The sequence below is a fragment of the Diabrotica virgifera genome, chromosome 2 (assembly GCF_917563875.1).
Source record: "Diabrotica virgifera virgifera chromosome 2, PGI_DIABVI_V3a".
In the NCBI taxonomy this organism is placed as follows: domain Eukaryota; kingdom Metazoa; phylum Arthropoda; class Insecta; order Coleoptera; family Chrysomelidae; genus Diabrotica; species Diabrotica virgifera.
Genome location: NC_065444.1, coordinates 131,211,176 through 131,231,474, shown reverse-complemented (window position 1 = coordinate 131,231,474; position 20,299 = coordinate 131,211,176). Strand labels below are relative to the sequence as shown.

Sequence of the window (20,299 nt, the reverse complement as noted above, 5' to 3'; positions counted from 1 at the left end):
ATTCATCCAGAAATATAACTCTCAGGGAAAGAACAATTACGTAAGGATTAGTAAAAATTAAGGGGGTGGTATGGTTTGAAATCGTAGGTATTGAATTTTTTTAGAATGATGGTAGAATTATTTTATTTTTAAATTAAATAAGCATAATATTCAGTACAATTAAAAGAATATCAAAAAAAAATTTCAAGGCAAAACATTGAAAAATAAGCCAATATGCAAAATTTCTGGTGGATCGGTCAAGTAGTTTTTGAGTTACAATATTCACCACCTTTGAATAAAGCAGTTTTGAGAAAAACCCGTTTACAGTTTTGACAACTTTTATTTTTAATTTCTTTATGTCTGTCAAATCGTAAAGTGATGTACACCGGAATATGTTTCTGAATCGCGGAGTAAATTACAAAAGAGAAGGGGAACAGCTGTTAAACGTTTCCCCCTACGCTCAAGCGCGCTAGCGCGAAGCTGCAGCAACGTGAGACGAATATTCAACATTTAAGTAAAGATATCCCATTACTTTCTACGAAAATCTGAACATGTAAGCATAGCAAAGTTTCTGAAACAGTTTACTTGTGGGATGTTAAATTTAGTATTTTGTTTATGGGACTGAGCCACAATTGTTGGTGTAATGAATATTGCATTTCTTAAATGAAACTATTATTTGACGTTTCGATTTCCACTACGGAAGTCGTCCTCAGAAAATTAAAAAGAAAATTACATCTGAAAATGGTGCGAAGATCCTCACAACCTGATCTTTTTAGGATATATGTGTATCTTCTTTGAAATCATTTAGGAATGATTTCCACTCTTTGACGTTTTAATCATAAAACGTCATTTAAGAAACGTTATTTTCATTATAGCAAGAATTGTGGCTCAATTCCATAAGAAAAATACACTCTGGGCCAAAATTAACCGACCACCTTAAAAATGGGTCATTTTTGATGTCTTATATCTCCTAAATCTGTTGTCCGATTTAAGTAATTTTTTTAACATTTTATAGCCTTATTCCTTGAAAATATCGTTATAATAATATTGTTGCTAAACAGGTAAATTTTCATTGTATACCGGGTGTACGAATCAAACTGTGTTATTTTCTTAAAGTTTGCATCACCCTGTGGAATATTCTAGCAATTGTGAATACTGCAATTAAAACCTAACTATAGCCTCATGCTTTCTCAACATTTTGTTTTTTGATTGATTCGCTTATGTTCGATGATAAAAAAGTTAGGTGCTTTAACAACTAGACATGTTTCTTATCAATACAGGGTGTTTTTAAAAACTTTTGGCAAAGTTTAAGGTGTAATTCTGCATGAAAAAATAATGACAGTTTGCTTGATAAACTTATGTCCGCAAATGCTTCGTTTCCGGGATAGGGGGTGTTGAAATTTTTCTGACAAACTGACGATTTATTTATTGCTTTAAAACCGGTCGAGATATGCAAATGAAATTTGGTGGGTTTTAAGATGTAGTTATTGTACATTTCTTGGCATACAATTAAGCATTTAATATTCACCATTGGCGCGCATACGGGTAATATTATGGCTCATCAATACAAAACAGTAAATTCTCTGTGATCAAACGAGTTCTCGTTCTCTCAAAACATCAAATTAATGAATTATTCTTCATTGACATTTGAAGGACAACAAATTACTTTTTTAATTCCTACCCACGAAAAATAAATAGCAGGGTAAAAGTTGCCTTGTTAGCTTGTTTAGAAAGAAAGAAAAAACGATTTTTACTGAAAGTAATTTGAAAAAACTATAAATCCATTTTCGCGGTAAATATGTGTTTTTATTTTGTATCTAGAAAGTTAAGTAATAATTCTTGTTTATGTATTATACCTTTATTGAAAGTAACATTGGCTCGTCTTAGAAAAACAAATAAAGACTCAGGGTAGAGTTCTGTTTAATCCGCCTTGAGCTTCAAGCCAGTCTACCTAACTTCAAAAGGCTAGATTTTTGCAGTTAAGTGAAAAGAAATCTACTCACGCTGGGAACATAAATGAAATAAAGTCTGAGGCAATCACTTAGACGTACATAGAAGACCGAAATGGAATCCACGGAGACGGAAAAAATATCGATGCCATGAGCTGAACATCCATATGAAATACTGCAAAACAATATTCAGCAAATTAAATGAACGTCGGCATCCCTCTGCCTGATACCAAAGACAAAACGCTACTTATTTCAAAACAATGAATAAATGTTAGTAAGTTTAGGAGAATAAATTTTAAGAGATGAGAGCAAACTATAAGTTACTATTTTTTAATACTTTCTTTTATTCTTATTATATAATATAGATATCTCCCAGTTCTCTTCAATTATCTCTATTTAGTGCAGTCACTGAAGGTTTTCACCTCCGATTTCGTTGAACCTCCATCGATTTTCATGAAAATTGGTGAGTAATTAGAGGATACCTCAAGGAACAAAGGTGACATGATGCCAACTTGCGCTTTTACTCTGGGGGTGGATGCCACCCCTTCTCGGGGGTGAAAATTATTTTATTAAAAATAATACCATAAGTCGATAGAGGGACAAATTATAAGCAAAATTTGTTAGTATATAAAGTTATTAAAATAAATCAACACTTTTTGAGTTATTAAAGACCAAAGATTTTATTTTTTCGTAAAAAAATGCATGTTTTAAATCGGTTATTCACGTATAAATCAAAAACTATTAGCTTTTACAAAAAGTTATTATTACTGAAACTTAGGATAATAAAAAATTAAATACATTCCTCATATAAAGAACTAAACTAATGTTAGTTCAAAGTGAGTTATTGACAATTGAATGTGTATTTTTTTCGACGAGTACTCAAATCTAAGTATTTAAGCTTAAATAACCCTTAAGCTTAAATATTCCTGCTAAACATTTGTCAAAGTACTTCGGAATACCTATCAAATGAGTTTCAGAACAAGGTAATAGCGTCAAAATTAACAAGTTATAATGAAAATAAAAGAACCATTTCGAATTTTTTAGGAAAAAGTGAAAAATAAAACATACGCCATTTCCACAAAAATTAAAATTTATAGCAATCCTTACAAGAGCTTCTTTATATTAGCATAAGTAATGTTTTCGATAATTTTTACCGGTTTAGAATGCATATTTTTGAAAAAAAGATATAATTTAAAGAAATCATGTTTTTTAAAATTATTGTAATTCTCATATTCTTTTGATAATAACTCCAAAACTACTCAATATACGTACAAAATTATATATAACCAAATTTTAGTTTTTTCTATGCCAAATATTTTACCTGTTTTACTATTTCTATAAGGTAAAAAATAACCGAGATAGAAACGTTTAAATCTTAAATTTTGCTGTAGGAACCATGCAACCGAGGTCATTTAACCTTTTATTTTTAAAAAACTAAGGGGTTTAAAAGATTAAGTTTAACGTGTTTAGATAGTACTTGGAATTTACTTTCAAACAGTTTTTAGATGAACCTGATATCGTAAACAAGAACGGAGTTATTAAAAAAAAGATAACAACATTTTTTGGAAAAATTTTTAAAAGATAAATTTTGAAAAAATTTTGGAGCATAAATTTTAACGCTATCAACATGTTCGGGGGCTCATTTAATAGATATTTTAAAGTACTTTGACAAATGTTCAATAAGTTTATGTTATTAAATGCATCAATTTCCCGTTATTTCAGCTTGAATCCTTAGAGTTTTTTACTCACCGAAAAAAATACACATTCAATGACCTATAACTCACTTTTAGTTAACATTAAAAGGTTTTTCTAGTAAGGGGTTTATTTCATTTTTTATTAACTTCAATTTTGATAATAATAACTTTTTTGTAAAAACTTACACTTTTTGAGTTATTGATGAAAAATTGGTTAAAAACATGCATTTTTCTCAAAAAAAATTAAAATCTTTGATCTTTAATAACTCAAAAAGTTTTGATTTATTTTAATAACTTTATATAACAAACTTTGCTTAAAATTTGTCCCTCCATCGAATTATGGGGTTATTTTTAATAAAATAATTTTCACCCCCGAGAAGGGGTGGCATCCACCCCCAGGGTAAAAGCGCAAGTTGGGCACCATGTCGCCTATGTTCCTTGAGATATCCTCTAACTACTCACCAATTTTCATGCAAATCGATGGAGGTTCAACGAAATCGGAGGTAATAGCTCATATCCACCTTCAGTGACTCCACTAATTGTGAGTCTGCCGTTTCCATATTGGTCCTGCATCTTTTAATGCCATCACTCCACCGAATTTGTTATCTTTCCCGTGGTTCTATTGCTTCATATGGTTACCAACGTTGAAACATTGATTTTATGTTCAGTCTATTTGCACTTTATGTTCAGTCTATTTCTTCATCGGAATCTTTTACTTTTGTTGTATTTCAAAAATCTTTATTAGTTTTTGGATTTGGATTAGATTTTTGGTCGAGATATTCAGCATCTCTCTTTTCATGGCTCTGTTCTATGTTTCTTATCTTCTCCATGTGGCGTCCAGGAATTGAACTTGTTCAACTCTTAGGTACACTTTAATCAGTGTGACCACTGGTTTTTTGTCTTATGGGTTTATTTTTATCTTTTCATATGTATGAGATCTTGTAAGTCGTCTGGTCAAATTAAAAGAATATGGCTAAGAAAACCCCCTTTAAAAACCCTAATGGCGAGTATTAAAATACAAACAACTTTAGATAGATCTACACCCTAGGTAGGTAGAGCATCTAATTCCAAATCCCACACCTCGAAGTATATCTTATGAATTTTGAGGGAGACAAGAACTTAATGTTCTTGTCTTATCTTGACAAGTGTATGAAAACCAACCGAAACAAAATCGTACAATTCAATGTAAACACGTACAATATAAGATCCCTAAATCAAGACGAAAAAATTATAGAATTACAGGAAGAACTATCGAAAATAAAATGAAATATACTGGATCTGGCGCAAGTAAAAAGTAAAGGAGAACAGAGAACTTAATTCAGGAAACACACTGTATTACAGAGGTTATAGTTCAGAGAATAAGGAAAACAATATCCTGTTGGTGACACAACCACCTCCAGGCTGAAACCAATTTTTTTGAGTAGTATGGACATCTATATTAATAACCTGTATGTTTCCTGCAGCTGATTTTGATGATATACATAGTTATAAACAAATGAAGATCAAAAAACGGTAAATTTTCGCTTTTTTCGTCTATAACCAAAAAGTTAAGTATTTTAAACAAATTTTACAGTAAGAAGCTCATAAATCGTATAAAAAACTTCAATATGGCGTTCGCTGAATATAATATCTATTCTTATTGGTTGCTTAGAAAATTGCAAAATAAATCATAAATTTTGAGTTTTTATAAATATTCATAACTTATGTAAAAATTAACTTAGAACGTTCTTATTACACGGAATGCTGAGACTTCTGGTGCTTAAATCATACCCTAAATTTCAAAGCAATTGGTCAAATAGTTTAAAAGGTATTTAATTTGTTTATCCCAAATTAATTTTTTTGCAACGCTATAAGTCAGAAAATGATGAAGTTACACTAATACTTTGGATAGTTTATGAAAGAAGAAGATTTATACTATTTATTAAAAAAAAATGACAAAAAATAATTCTAAATACTGCAAAATTATTTTGCAAAAACATGTGAATTAAAAAAACGGAGGCTGACTTCGTCCCTAATTGTCCTAGGACAATTGTTTTTCTTTCTAAATGTGTATAAAAATTCAGTCTTTCCAAATATGAAATAGTATATTAAGTATGGAGAACGGTAAGGGTTTTATACCGATCGAAGACAATTGTTTGGAGGAGGAGCGGAGCGACGACTCCAATTATTGTCTGAGATCGGTTACCCTTAACGTTCGACATGCTTATAACGTTTTTTGCACGATTGATACCATTATAAATTATAAAATTAAACATTTTCGTCATATTGACTAGTTTCATTCATTTTATTAAGATAGATACTTTGGTTGTTAGGTAGTAACTAGGGTGCATAACAACAATGGAGAATTGAGTTTTTATTTAGTTGTCAATAATTTTAAGTACAATTTTGATTATTATAAATTAAAATATGAGCGAAAGTGAATTTGAAGAAATTGAACGGGCTTGGGAAGTAGGGTGTTCCGCAATTATTCCCGAAAAATCCAAAATCCGTTATCAAAATGCCTACCAAAGTTACAAAGTTAAATTAGCAAAGTTAGCAAATGGTGCGAAGGCAAGAATTTAAGAATCGAAGAAAAGACTCTATTGGCATATCTCGTTCAAAGACATATGCAGTTGAAAGCTCCTGGAAGCCTCTGGGCACAATATTCAATGATTAAATCCACCGTTTTTCTTTATGATGGCATTGATATTTCCAAGTTTTCAACTTTTATCGCGTATTTGAAGAGAAAAAATGTTGGATACTACTAATGTATGCGATTCTGCAGGAGTTTCTGTTAGAAGTGAAACCACAGCCCAAACAAGTGGGATTTCATTAAATAATTTAACAAATTATACCATAAGTTTCAATATTAATAAATAATTCGTTAGTTTTCTTTATTCTTTCAAAAAATAAATTAAAATTAAGAGATTTTTTAACTCGACGGTAAGTGAATTACTTACCGTCGAGTTGGAGTACTTACCGTCGAGTTGGATTACTTACCGTCGAGTTGCTAGTAAATGTCACCTACTGACGTAAAATCTGTCACGGTAAACAGTCAAAAATGATCAATCGTGCAAAAAAATAATTTTTCTACGGGTAACGGTTAAAAAGTTATTCTAATTGTTTATAAGTAAGCAAAAAATCGAAGTGTTTTTGCAAAATAATTTTACACCGTTTAAAATTACTTTTTGTCATTTTTTTTAATTAAGTCAACAGTATAAATGTTCTTCTTCCATAAACTGCCAGAAGTCTTACTGTAACCTCATAATTTTCTGACTTATAGTGTTGCAAAAAAAATGAATTTGGGATAAACAAATTAAATAACTTTTAAACTATTTGACCAATTGGTTTGAAATTTAGAATACAATTTAAGCACCAGAAGTCTCAGCAATTCGTGTAATAAGAAGGTTCTAAGTTAATTTTTACATAAGTTATGAATATTTATAAAAACTCAAAATTTATGATTTATTTTGCAATTTTCTAAGCAACCAATAATGATAGACATATTCAGCGAACGCCATATTGAAATTTTTTAGACGATTTATGAGTTTCTTACTCTCAAGTTTGTTTAAAATGCTTAACTTTTTGGTTATAGACGAAAAAAGCGAAAATTTACCGTTTTTTGATCTTCATTTGTTTATAACTACGTATATCATTAAAATCGGCTGCAGGAAACATAAAGGTTATTAATATAGATGTCCATACTACTCAAAAAATTTGGTTTCGGCCTGGAGGGGGATGTGTCACGAGAAAAATCTTATTTCTCTGGACTATTACGATGAGAATAGCAACAACTGAGTAATATTCATAATAAACAAAAGGATTACCGAACATGTAAGCATAAATGCATATAATTAATAATTGCATTTTAAAGTGCATAAATCAGTTTACAAAGGACTAAATTTTGTTATTCGGGTGTTTTGGGGTCGCTGAACACGAATACGCCATCATAACTAACCCCCAAACCCCCTGGTGCCCAAGGTCACGGCTAAGGCATGTTATCTTCTGGATTTTGGGCACCAAAATGGGGTACTTTTGAAGCATTTTTGGAGGTGCACTGGGGTCGGTTTTGATGGCGTATTCTTACTCAGCAGCCCTAAAACCGCCGAGTACCCTGTTTGCATCAGTTTAGTGTCAAAACCGTCGAAACTCCAGATGACGTGCCTTATCAGTGAACCAGGTGCTCCGGTAGCAGGTGCTCCGGTGGTCGGTTCTGATGGCATACTCGTCTTCAGCAAAACTCCCCGAGTAACAAAATCTGGCCTTTAATACACTTATTTTGACATATTTATGCACATTTAGATGCATTTTATGCACTTTAAAATGCAATTATGCATTTCCACCCATTTTTCTATTAGTCCAGAGAAATAAGATTTTTCTCGTGACAAATTCCCCTCCAGGCCGAAATCAAATTTTTTGAGTAGTATGAACACCTATATTAATAACCTTTAATGTTTTCTGCAGCTGATTTTGATGATATACATAGTTATAAACAAATGAAGATCAAAAAACGGTAAATTCTCGCTGTTTTCGTCTATAACCAAGAAGTTAAGCATTTTAAACAAACTTGAGAGTAAGAAACTCATAAATCGTCTAAAAAATTTCAATATGGCGTTCGCTGAATATGTCTATCCTTATTGGTTGCTTAGAAAATTGCAAATTAAATCATAAATTTTGAGTTTTTATAAATATTCATAACTTATGTAAAAATTAACTTAGAACCTTCTTATTACACGAATTGCTGAGACTTCTGGTGCTTAAATTATATTTTAAATTTCAAAGCAATTGGTCAAATAGTTTAAAAGTTATTTAATTTGTTTATCCCAAATTCATTTTTTTTGCAACACTATAAGTCAGAAGATTATGAGGTTACAGTAAGACTTCTGACAGTTTATGGAAGGACATTTATGCTATTGACTTAATTAAAAAAAAATGACAAAAAGTAGATAATTTAAACAGTGTAAAATTATTTTGCAAAAACACGTCGATTTTTTGCTTACTTATAAACAATTCGAATACCTTTTTAACCGTTACCCGTAGAAAAATTATTTTTTCATATTTGGAAAGACTGAATTTTTATACACATTTAGAAATAAAAACAATTGTCCTAGGCAATTAGGGACGAAGTTAACCCCCCCTTTTTTTAATTCACATGTTTTTGCAAAATAATTTTGCAGTATTTAGAATTATTTGTTGTCATTTTTTTTTTAATTAAATTAATAGTATAAATCTTCTTTATTCATAAACTATCCAAAGTATTAGTGTAACTTCATCATTTTCTGACTTATAGCGTTGCAAAAAAAATTAATTTGGTATAAACAAATTAAATACCTTTTAAACTATTTGACCAATTGCTTTGAAATTTAGGGTATGATATAAGCACCAGAAGTCTCAGCATTCCGTGTAATAAGAAGATTCTAAGTTAATTTTTACATAAGTTATGAATATTTATAAAAACTCAAAATTTATGATTTATTTTGCAATTTTCTAAGCAACCAATAAGGATAGACATATTCAGCGGACGCCGTATTAAAATTTTTTAGACGATTTATGAGTTTCTTACTCTCAAGTTTGTTTAAAATGCTTAACTTTTTGGTTATAGACGAAAAAAGCGAAAATTTACCGTTTTTTGATCTTCATTTGTTTATAACTATGTATATCATTAAAATCGGCTGCAGGAAACATAATAGTACATTATATACCGCGGGACTGAAGTAGTACATTTAATCCTGAAGGTAAAGTTTATGGCCCGACCGCAGGGAGGGCCATAATTTACCTGAAGGATTAAATGTACTTCAGTCGCAAGGTATATACGATACTTTTCGTACTTCCGGTATGATTTTATTAATTATTTCAATAATTTCAATCAGTTTTTTCTCTCTTCAACTCATTTAATAAACTGTCTTTAAAATAAGTTACCATAGTAACATTGCGTTGTGACAGTTATAATTTAGAAACATTGTCATTACTAGTGTCATTGTAAAGAAACATTGTTATTGATAATTATTGGTATCATGAGTGAAGAAGGTGTATCTGATATTGATAAAAGAGCAGCCGAAGTAGGTGAAGAATTGTTACCACCGAAATCTAGAAAACTATACGAGCAGCAGTACGATGCTTTTAAAAAGTGGTGCCGCTTAAAAAATGTGAGACAACCTACTGAAAATGCGCTGTTAGTCTACTTCGATGATAAATCAAAAGCGGTTTGTGCCTCAACTCTCTGGGCACATTACTCAATGCTGAAATCGGTTATTAACATTAGAGAAGATATTGATATAAGTAAATTTCCAAAATTATTAGCTTTTTTGAAGAGAAGAAATGAGGGATTTAAGCCAAAGAAGTCAAGAATTCTCACGTCTGAGCAGGTAGATCAGTTCTTACGGGAGGCTCCGGATGATAAATATTTAATGCTTAAGGTAAATTTGGAAATTTGTTTATATTCAGAAATTTTAAGAAATCAATTTTTTTGTAGGTTGCACTTATTTTGGGCGTTGCGGGAGCTTGTCGTGGAAAAGAGTTGGTTGATTTAGAAATCGACGATGTGAGAGATTTGGGCGATTCCTTCCTAATTGCGATTAGAAACACCAAAAATAAAATTGACCGAAATTTTGTGATCAAAAATTCAGAAAACAGTGCCATCAGTTTTTGTGGCGATATTTCGGAAATATGTGGCATTGCGAAAGACAGGGACAACTCATTCAAAATTTTTTGTTCAATACATCAACAAAGAATGTACTACGCGAGTAGTAGGAAAAAACATGTTTGGTACAATTCCACGGCAAATAGCAGCTTTCTTGAAATTAGAAAATGCGACGTCTTATACGGGACATTGTTTTAGACGCACATCTGCGTCTTTGTTAGCTGATTCGGGAGCAACAATAGACGTGCTGAAGAGACATGGAGGATGGAAATCCTCCAACGTGGCCGAGGGATATATTGAATCGTCTATTAAAAATAAACAAAAAATTTCAGATAAAATATTTGGTCAAGTCGCCGATTCGTCCACTATAGTTATGCCACAGTCCTCATTCTCGCATCCTGTTTCCGCAGGATCTTCGAAACAAACACCAGTTCAATATGAAAAGGACCTATCTGTTACTCGTCAGTTACCTGCTGCATTAACCCAGGAAAGACTGGTCAATATGACGAACTGTCACAATATTAATTTGAATATTAACGTTAATTACCATTCTAATTAATTATATTTTTCAATAAAATATCCCTTAAATTCGTTTGTTTGTGATTTAATCGTTCCGGGAGTTTCGTCAATATTTAATCCCGGAGGGATTAAATGTGACACTTTAGTACCTGTCACAAGGGAGTGAAGTTGTCACTTTAGGCCCGGAAGTACGAAAAGGTTATTAATATAGATGTCCATACTACTCAAAAAATTTGGTTTCAGCCTGGAGGGGGATGTGTCACGAGAAAAATCTTATTTCTCTGGACTATTACGATGAGAATAGCAACAACTGAGTAATATTCATAATAAACAAAAGGACTACCGAACATGTAAGCATAAATGCATATAATTAATAATTGCATTTTAAAGTGCATAAATCAGTTTACAAAGGACTAAATTTTGTTATTCGGGTGTTTTGGGGTCGCTCAACACGAATACGCCATCATAACTAACCCCCAAACACCCTGGTGCCCAAGGTCACGGCTAAGGCATGTTATCTTCTGGAGTTTGGAGGGATTTTGGGCACCAAAATGGGGTACTTTTGAAGCATTTTTGGAGGTGCACTGGGGTCGGTTTTGATGGCGTATTCTTACTCAGCAGCCCTAAAACCGCCGAGTACCCTGTTTGCATCAGTTTAGTGTCAAAACCGTCGAAACTCCAGATGACGTGCCTTATCAGTGAACCAGGTGCTCCGGTGGTCGGTTCTGATGGCATACTCGTCTTCAGCAAAACTCCCCGAGTAACAAAATCTGGCTGTTAAATCACTTATTTTGACATATTTATGCACATTTGGATGCATTTTATGCACTTTAAAATGCAATTATGCATTTCCACCCATTTTTCTATTAGTCCAGAGAAATAAGATTTTTCTCGTGACAAATTCCCCTCCAGGCCGAAACCAAATTTTTGAGTAGTCTGAACACCTATATTAATAACCTTTATGTTTTTCTGCAGTTGATTTTGATGATATACATAGTTATAAACAAATGAAGATCAAAAAACGGTAAATTTTCGTTGTTTTCGTCTATAACCAAAAAGTTAAGCATTTTAAACAAATTTGAGAGTAAGAAACTCATAAATCGTCTAAAAAATTTCGATATGGCGTTCGCTGAATATGTCTATCCTTATTGGTTGCTTAGAAAATTGCAAAAGAAACCATAAATTTTGAGTTTTTATAAATATTCATAACTTATGTAAAAATTAACTTAGAACCTTCTTATTACACGAATTCCTGAGACTTCTGGTGCTTAAATTATATTTTAAATTTAAAAGCAATTGGTCAAATAGTTTAAAAGTTATTAAATTTGTTTATCCCAAATTCATTTTTTTTTTGCAACACTATAAGTCAGAAAATTATGAGGTTACAGTAACACTTCTGACAGTTTATGGAAGAACATTTATGCTATTGACTTAATTAAGAAAAAATGACAAAAAGTAGTTAATTTTAAACAGTGTAAAATTATTTTGCAAAAACACCTCGATTTTTTGCTTACTTATAAACAATTAGAATACCTTTTTAACCGTTACCCGTAGAAAAATTATTTTTCATATTGGGAAAGACTGAATTTTTATACACATTTAGAAAGAAAAACAATTGTCCTAGGACAATTAGGGACGAAGTTAGCCCCCCCCTTTTTAATTCACATGTTCTGGCAAAATAATTTTGCAGTATTTATAATTATTTGTTGTCATTTTTTTTAAATTAAATTAATAGTATAAATCTTCTTTATTCATAAACTATCCAAAGTATTAGTGCAACTTCATCATTTGCTGACTTATAGCGTTGCAAAAAAAATTAATTTGGTATAAACAAATTAAATACCTTTTAAACTATTTGACCAATTGCTTTGAAATTTAGGGTATGATATAAGCACCAGAAGTCTCAGCATTCCGTGTAATAAGAAGGTTCTAAGTTAATTTTTACATAAGTTATGAATATTTATAAAAACTCAAAATTTATGATTTATTTTGCAATTTTCTAAGCAACCAATAAGGATAGACATATTCGCGAACGCCATATTGAAGTTTTTTATACGATTTATGAGTTTCTCACTCTCAAATTTGTTTAAAATACTTAACTTTTTGGTTATAGAAGAAAAAAGCGAAAATTTACCGTTTTTTGATCTTCATTTGTTTATAACTATGTATATCATCAAAATCGGCTGCAGGAAACCTATAGGTTATTAATATAGATGTCCATACTACTCAGAAAATTTGGTTACGGCCTGGAGGGGTTGTGTCACCAACAGGATATTTTTTTTCCTTATTTCTCTAACCTGTATAGTAGATTTTTTTCCTGACATCATCCTGAACACAATGCAAAAAGTTGCAAGTCTCTAGGTGCTGTATTTAAAAATCGATTTATTTTGTGCTAAATGCCCTAGCCACGATGTCATATTCTTATTAAGTAACCCCAAAAACCTCCAAGTAACCTGTTTGCATCAGTTTAGTGTCAAAAAACCTCGAAACTCCAGATGACGTGCCTGAGAAGTGAAGCTGGGCACCAGGTGCTCCGGTGGTCGGTTCTGATGGCGTATTCATCTTCAGCGACCCCAAAAACCCACGAGTAACAAAATCTGGCCCTTAATACACTTATTTTGATATGTTTATGCCCTTTTTTATGTACTTGTTGGATGCATTTTATCTATTTTAAAATGCAACTATGCATTTCCACACTCTTTTCTATAGTAGACTTTTTTCTTGACATTATCCTGAAAATAATGCAAAAAGTTGCAAATTTCTAGGTGCTGTATTTAAAAATCGATTTATTTTGTGCTAAATACCCTGGTCTACAAGGAGAAAGAATACCACTTGTAGCGGATGACCTTAACACCAAAAAGTCTGTCTTAGCATACCTAGCTAAAAAGCCCGAAGGGATCATTTTGGCCCCACGTTTTTTAATCAATTAAAACTCAGTTTAAAGAAATTAAATCTATTCTAGACGGTAGAATCTGATTTTATTTTTTACTTTCATTGTTTAACACATTCGCTGCCTATCAAAAACATTCGGAACACCATACAGTTTGCAGCTTTTGATATTTGCCACACGTTGCTTTGTTACAGCCGTGGCAATGGGTGCGTTCACCAGATGCAAACGTTGGCAATCAGTTTGCGCTTTATGGTTCTGAACGACTTGCTAACGTCAAACATGTTTGGAAAGCGGTCGCCATTTTTGCAATCATAAAATATTTAAGTTGAACTTTGCAAACGTGTTGAAATATGGCGGGAATTTAAATTGTATATATTGTAAAATATATTGATAAGGGTTTTATATATAAAATAAAGGCTACTGAAGACATACGTTATTATCTATTAAATAAATTTTCTTTTTTCCTTTAATAAAAAAAATAAATTCAAAAACGTATTTATTGAGAAAATTTATTTTAGGTTACGTTCAAACCAAGCAAGCAAAATGTCAAATTTTAACCTAAACAACCAACCGTTCAGTTCGCTGTCAACAAGTTTAGAATCAAAGCGCAAACATTTGTGAATGTGTTTGCATCTGGTGAACGCAGTCAATGATTGGAAGTATGATTTCCTTTACAAAATATTTTCAACTGATATTTTTTTTCGTTTTTGGATAGTAACAGTGTTAGTTGTTGGTAGATCTGGTGTTGCTAGGCGTAGTTCCCATTTCGGGAGTCAAGGTATGGGGCCCATAATTCTTCAAACAGCCGAAGAATAAACTTACCAAGACTGAGTCTACTTCCAGTTGTTTTTTTATAAATAATCCATGCATTTATTGCTTCCAAGTCAAGAGTATTATAAAACACGTATTTAGGCCATCGTCTTGAAGTTACTTTTATAGTATAAAGACGCGTCATTTGGTCCTCTACACCAACAATGTTCATTTTTGTGTTCACTTGCGTTCACCAACAATTATGCGTATCTTTATTACGTAGATGATCAGTACCAGTATAAGGGTAACCATTTACAATAAACATACATAAATATAATTTTAGCCATCCGACAGGAATTTGAAAGAAAGGCTCGACGAATTTCCCAGAAAACGATAATAATTTACACAGGGCCAATTTGGCCCCTTTAGACTTCTATGGTAGATTCGTTTGAAAAACCATTTAATAAATTTAGTAAACAATATTTTTTTGTGTTAAATAAGGCTTTGTATCAAACTATTAAAAGTCATTAAATATGAAATTAATATTGAATCAAATAAAAAAAATACAATAACTTTAAATCTCAACAGGAGCCAAATTGGCCCCTCCGACTTTCTAGTGTTAAAACATTTTAGACAAAAATCGAAAATAGAAAGATTCGGTGAATCCACGCTAAAAACGTATCTATAAAAATTTCAACATGGTTATTTAAAAAACTGTACAAGCTTACCAAGGCATCTAATTTAGTATCCAGCGATATGTTAGCTTTACTTTTGGCAGCATCTACAAGTTGAGCTATCCTTTTTTGAGCTTCTTTCATCCCTGCTAGATGGTGGTTTGTTCCTGGTCCTGGAGCTTGTCCTAATATATTTCCTGAAGAATCAAGAATAATTGCATTGGAATGTGTTGCTCCCCTAAAAATGATTCATATTTTATTTAGATATGTAAATTTAATAATAAAATTTGTATTTTAACATTAGAGAAAAAGCGTTAAAAAACATCCAACTGTCCAATAAAGTTATGAAAGGAAAGATCATAAAAAAAAATAGAGAAATCAAGAAAATCGTCAAAATCCATATCAGATTGACTGAGAAGGTAATAGGTGTAAAGATTCAGATAAGCTCTAAAAGAAATATATTGAAATTGAAAGCTTATATTAGACTCTTCAGACTATTATAAATAGTATTTCCTGAGGCCTTATAAGACAACATGCAAAGGTACAAAGGTAAAGTAAGGAAGTTTCTATACGGTGGATCTTGAGTAATATTCAATTTTCACTCAAGAAGATTGTATCTTTAAACTGCTGTTGTAGTTGTTGGCTTTATGGACAATGTAGAGAGCCTAATGCAGCTGGGGGTGAACTAAAAGTGACATAATATATGGTTCTAAAACAGGCCAGTAGGAAGGTTGGGGTCAAGTAAATAAAGACATCAGCTCAAAATGGGTATTTAAAAGACTTTAGTAGACACACAAGAGAATAGAGTTTTGTAGAGTTAATAAGTTTAAAAAAAACACAATTCCAGGAAAAATAATCAAGTTATTAAGTAGAAATAACATCTCAAAGGACAGTTGAAATCCAAAATTTAGCCACACCAGTCAAAAATACTATAGAAGAGAGTAATCTATTTTTGCAAAAGGCCACTAATAACATGATGCGTTTATGGAAGAAAATAACGTTAAGGAATAAACAGGAACTATCCATCAGAACTGTATCTGATTAGAACAACCAAGGATAAATTGTAGCGAAGATAAAGAATTCTCGAATTAGATAACTGGAGCAGGCCGAATAAATTATGACAAGCGCTCTTTTATTTGAAGCTGGTGTTCACTGCTGTTTTACTAGCCGGTAAAACCGTTCCCGGATAAAACCATGTCGAAAGGTACTATTATTTGTAACTGTTTTTTTAGTAGATATTTGACTGGATTAAAACTCTTAATTAACTCAAACATTGCCTTACACCACTATGTGGTAAAAAGGTTTTTTTTTAAATATATAATTAACTCAAAAAAGCTATAAAAGAAGTTTATCAAAAAATCTTGTACATATTATCAAACACTAAATTAATTTTTAATTAAACAAACCAACGAAATCCAAAAATCCGGAGATCTTACGGTTTCTTGTGTTTGAAATCAATCTTGGTCATAGTCTAAATCCGCTCTTTTTATAATTTGCAAAGCAAAGATGCGATAAATGAATAGAAGTGAGGGATCTAAACTTTGCATTCCAAAACACGTCAACATATCTAGGCAAAAACTCGAGCGGATTTGATTCCTGGTATTCATTTTTGTCAGTAAACGAAAGCAAAGAAATATAGTTTAATATTTAATTTCGATACAGAGACCACCACCATTAGCTTGTTCGCGGTGTGCAAGTACTTGGAGAGGATACGAGAAACGATCGTGCGCGAATAGCGGAGAAATATTGCAACTTTCTTAAATAATTCATATTGTCAATTGAAATTGTCAAATTGACGTATATTTCATACCTACTGTCATTGAAGAAGAAAAATTATATATTGCTCCACAATATTGATATGATATGCAATGATTATATAAAGGTAAATTTAACTAATTGTATTTTGCTTGCAGTACTGCATTTTAATAACTAATTTTATTTACTACATACAATAGGGAACTTGCACATTTTTTTTATTACATAATAATGTTCAGTTTTGTATAAAAATGAGATTTCCAAAATTTCACGCTTCAAAAACTCATAATAACTTACAAGTACAAATTTAAAGTCTTCGGTATCTTAAAATAGGTCAAACGGCACGTGACGTCACTCAGTTTAACTATATGGTTCCGTTTATGGTTATAATTAGGTATATTCTTCTTCTTTTTCTTTAGTTTATTGGCCTCCACCTATTTTGGTATACCTCGTCGCGGAATAAAGGAAAAATATTTATATTCTATTAACATTTATCGTATGTCATTGTAATAATATATACCAGTTTGTTGACATTGGAGTTTGATATAGTTATTGAAGGAAAGGAAAGAAGGTTTACTAAGGAAAATAAAACCATTTTGTAAAAGTACAGTTTTCTATGAATAGTTCAAACGATCAAAACACTTGTAACGTCAAATAAATGTATTTTCTACTGACGTTTATAACGTCTAATTTAAAATTCTGTTTACTTGGTTGGAAAAATGTAAATGTACAACGGAGTGACGTCACGTCGCGTTTTAGGCCACCTGTTTTAATTTGAATTTTTAATCGCCTTTGGGAGCCAAACGAAAGACCTACAAAACTTTTTTATATTTGATAGATGTTTTAAATTATGTATGTTCTGTTGTGATTTATAACATTTTTTTCGAATTTAAAAATTTATGCAAGTTCCCTATGGTTTACGTTTTAATAACATAACCCGAATCTTATTTTTTCTTCTTATTATTTTTTTAGAATATGCCCTTGACAATTATCCAGTAACCAGGAGTAATATAATTGGCCAATATATTTAAAAGTGTGAATAATGTTGCTGAGCGTAGAAACCAAGTGTCGCTTTGCCGAACTTGCACGGTCCCAATACACATTTCATCCTTTTTAATCCTCAGAGCGAGCTGTGGTGTGCTCTCTGAAACGAAATCAAAAATATTTCTATCAATGTTAGCAAAATATTTAAAATAATTTGCAAAAGACGCAACAGCGACATTTATTACAAAACAAACAAAATTCAAAGATCCACAGATCCGAATGCTAAATCCGTGCTGTCTATAATTTGCGAAGCAAACAGACGATAACTGAATAGACGTGAGAAATTTAAGTTGTAGATTGCAGACGGCTATTCATTTATAGTCTGTTTGCTTTCCAAATTATACAGGGTGATTGATTAGTGGGGTACAGCTCAATAGATCCGCTATAGTAATAGATAGCAATAAAAGTTAATAACAAAAATTGTAGGCAACTTTGGTATTCATATTACAAAATTAGTTAGAATGTTACAGGGCGTTCGATAATCTAGTGACAGACCAAACTTATGTTTTTTTAAATGAAACACCCTATATTTTATTTTATATTCGAAATCTCCTTAACTGCCCCATCACAAAATATAAAGATTTGTTATGTTATACAGGGTATGTACCAAATTATAACCAATTTTATATGAAAATCAACAAATCAAAATAAGTTCAACATCCTGTATAAATAAAAATACAACAGAAATAGTTTATTGTTGCCATATTTTTTTATTGATTGTCAAAATTTTCAAAAATGATAGATGCTGCTAATTTTCTTTATATCAAATACAGGGTGAGTCAAAACGCAAGTAGGTACATCATTTTCTCTGTTTTAAATAGAACACCCTGTATTTTTTATCACTATTGAAAAGTACCATTACCGTACTTTAATTTTTATATAATATGTCTAAATTTATTAGTTTTCGAGATATTTTCATTTTTTAGAGCAAATTATTAATTAGGTGTCTAAATTTTTCCAAATTTTAAGTAAGCCATGACTGAACCGTTTTTATCAAACGTAGCTTCATCTTCAAATAGTACATTATCCAAGAAATCTATCTGTTGATTGATTTTATCTAAGGCCCATTCACAAAATAATATTATCTTTTCAAAATCTTCCTGAATTTTCTTGGTGCACTTGAATGCGGTAAGGGTGCATGCTGTTTTTTGCAAGAATTTTTTGCACAGAGTAGTAAGTTTGTTGTATTTCTTTGGAAATATTTCGAATACTTGTATGTGGATCTTCAGTAACTGCCAGCAACACATCTATTTCGTTTTCCTCTGTTACAGTACTTTTTGTTCCTTCGTGTTTTTCATACCTAACTGAACCAGTGCGGTTAAACCGATACTTCAATCTTTCAAAAATTGATTTTGTAGGTTGTCGTCTTCCAGGGAACCGCTCATGATAAATTCTTACTGATAATAATGCATTTTTACGGCACTCCCCCAATATCCGGCCAGATTTACCATTTCCTCAACAGTAAAATTCATCTCAACTATTTAATAACACAATAACAGTTTTATCACGGTGAAGTGCCAGGTTTCGACCACTCAGTCATGGCTTAATTAAAATTTGGAAAAATTTAGACACTTATTAATAATTTTCTCTGAAAAATGAAAATATCTCGAAAACTAATAAATTTAGACATAGGGAATGTTACATAAAAATTAAAGTATGGTGATGGTACTTTTCAATAGTGATATAAAATATAGGGTGTTACCACAGATTAACCCAACACAGATGCGAAACCCTGGCGATAACTCTGGTACCGAGTTTTGGTAAACTCCTCCCACTTTGAGTTACCAAAAGGGTAGTCGCTTAGTAGCTCGCTTAGTATGTAGGCTTAAGCTTAGTGTCAGTTCCTGAATAACCTCGACAGTACATGCGCTTATTGTAGTGTTAAATTGCCGGGCTGATTATTGGGAATTTTTTCTATTTATCAAGTGTGTTTAAATAGTTTTGTTATATTTTTAAAAATGGTTGGATATACGTGTATTTGTGAAGGGTGTTCATCTAAGACGGGTCAAGGAATATCATTTTTTAGATTACCAAAGGATGAAGTAAGGTATTTAGTGTCATTAATAAATTGATTTACTTTCTAAATACTGATTAAGCGGCATATTACTTATATCATATTAATTATATTAATCTCGAAACTTACATAAAATGGTTACTGAAGCTATGTGTGTTAGAAATAGTTCCAATACTATTTTTTCAAGAAATATTTTGATAAGTGTGAAAAAACCCTGTCTTGAAAACAGTAAATTTTAGTTACTAGTAAGAATGAATAACGCCCTGTTATTGAAGATAGTCAAAATAATCTTAAAAAATAAAAGAGATATTAACAAGACATTAAATTTTTATTAAAAAACATATTATGTTATAAGAGTGAGCTATGGTTAAAAGCTACTAAAACACAAGATTTTTTTTTATTTGGGTTTATA

The 20,299-nt window shown here is 31.5% G+C and overlaps 1 protein-coding gene across 1 annotated transcript in view; it reads right to left on the bottom strand.

Annotated features, from left to right (window-relative positions):
* Positions 1-20,299, bottom strand: part of LOC114327488 (N-acetyl-D-glucosamine kinase) — a 154,822-nt gene that overhangs the window by 31,278 nt on the left and 103,245 nt on the right. The window contains exon 2 of the mRNA XM_028276131.2: positions 15,129-15,312. Within this exon, the coding sequence (XP_028131932.1) occupies positions 15,129-15,312 (184 nt within the window). The remainder of the gene's footprint in view (positions 1-15,128; positions 15,313-20,299) is intronic.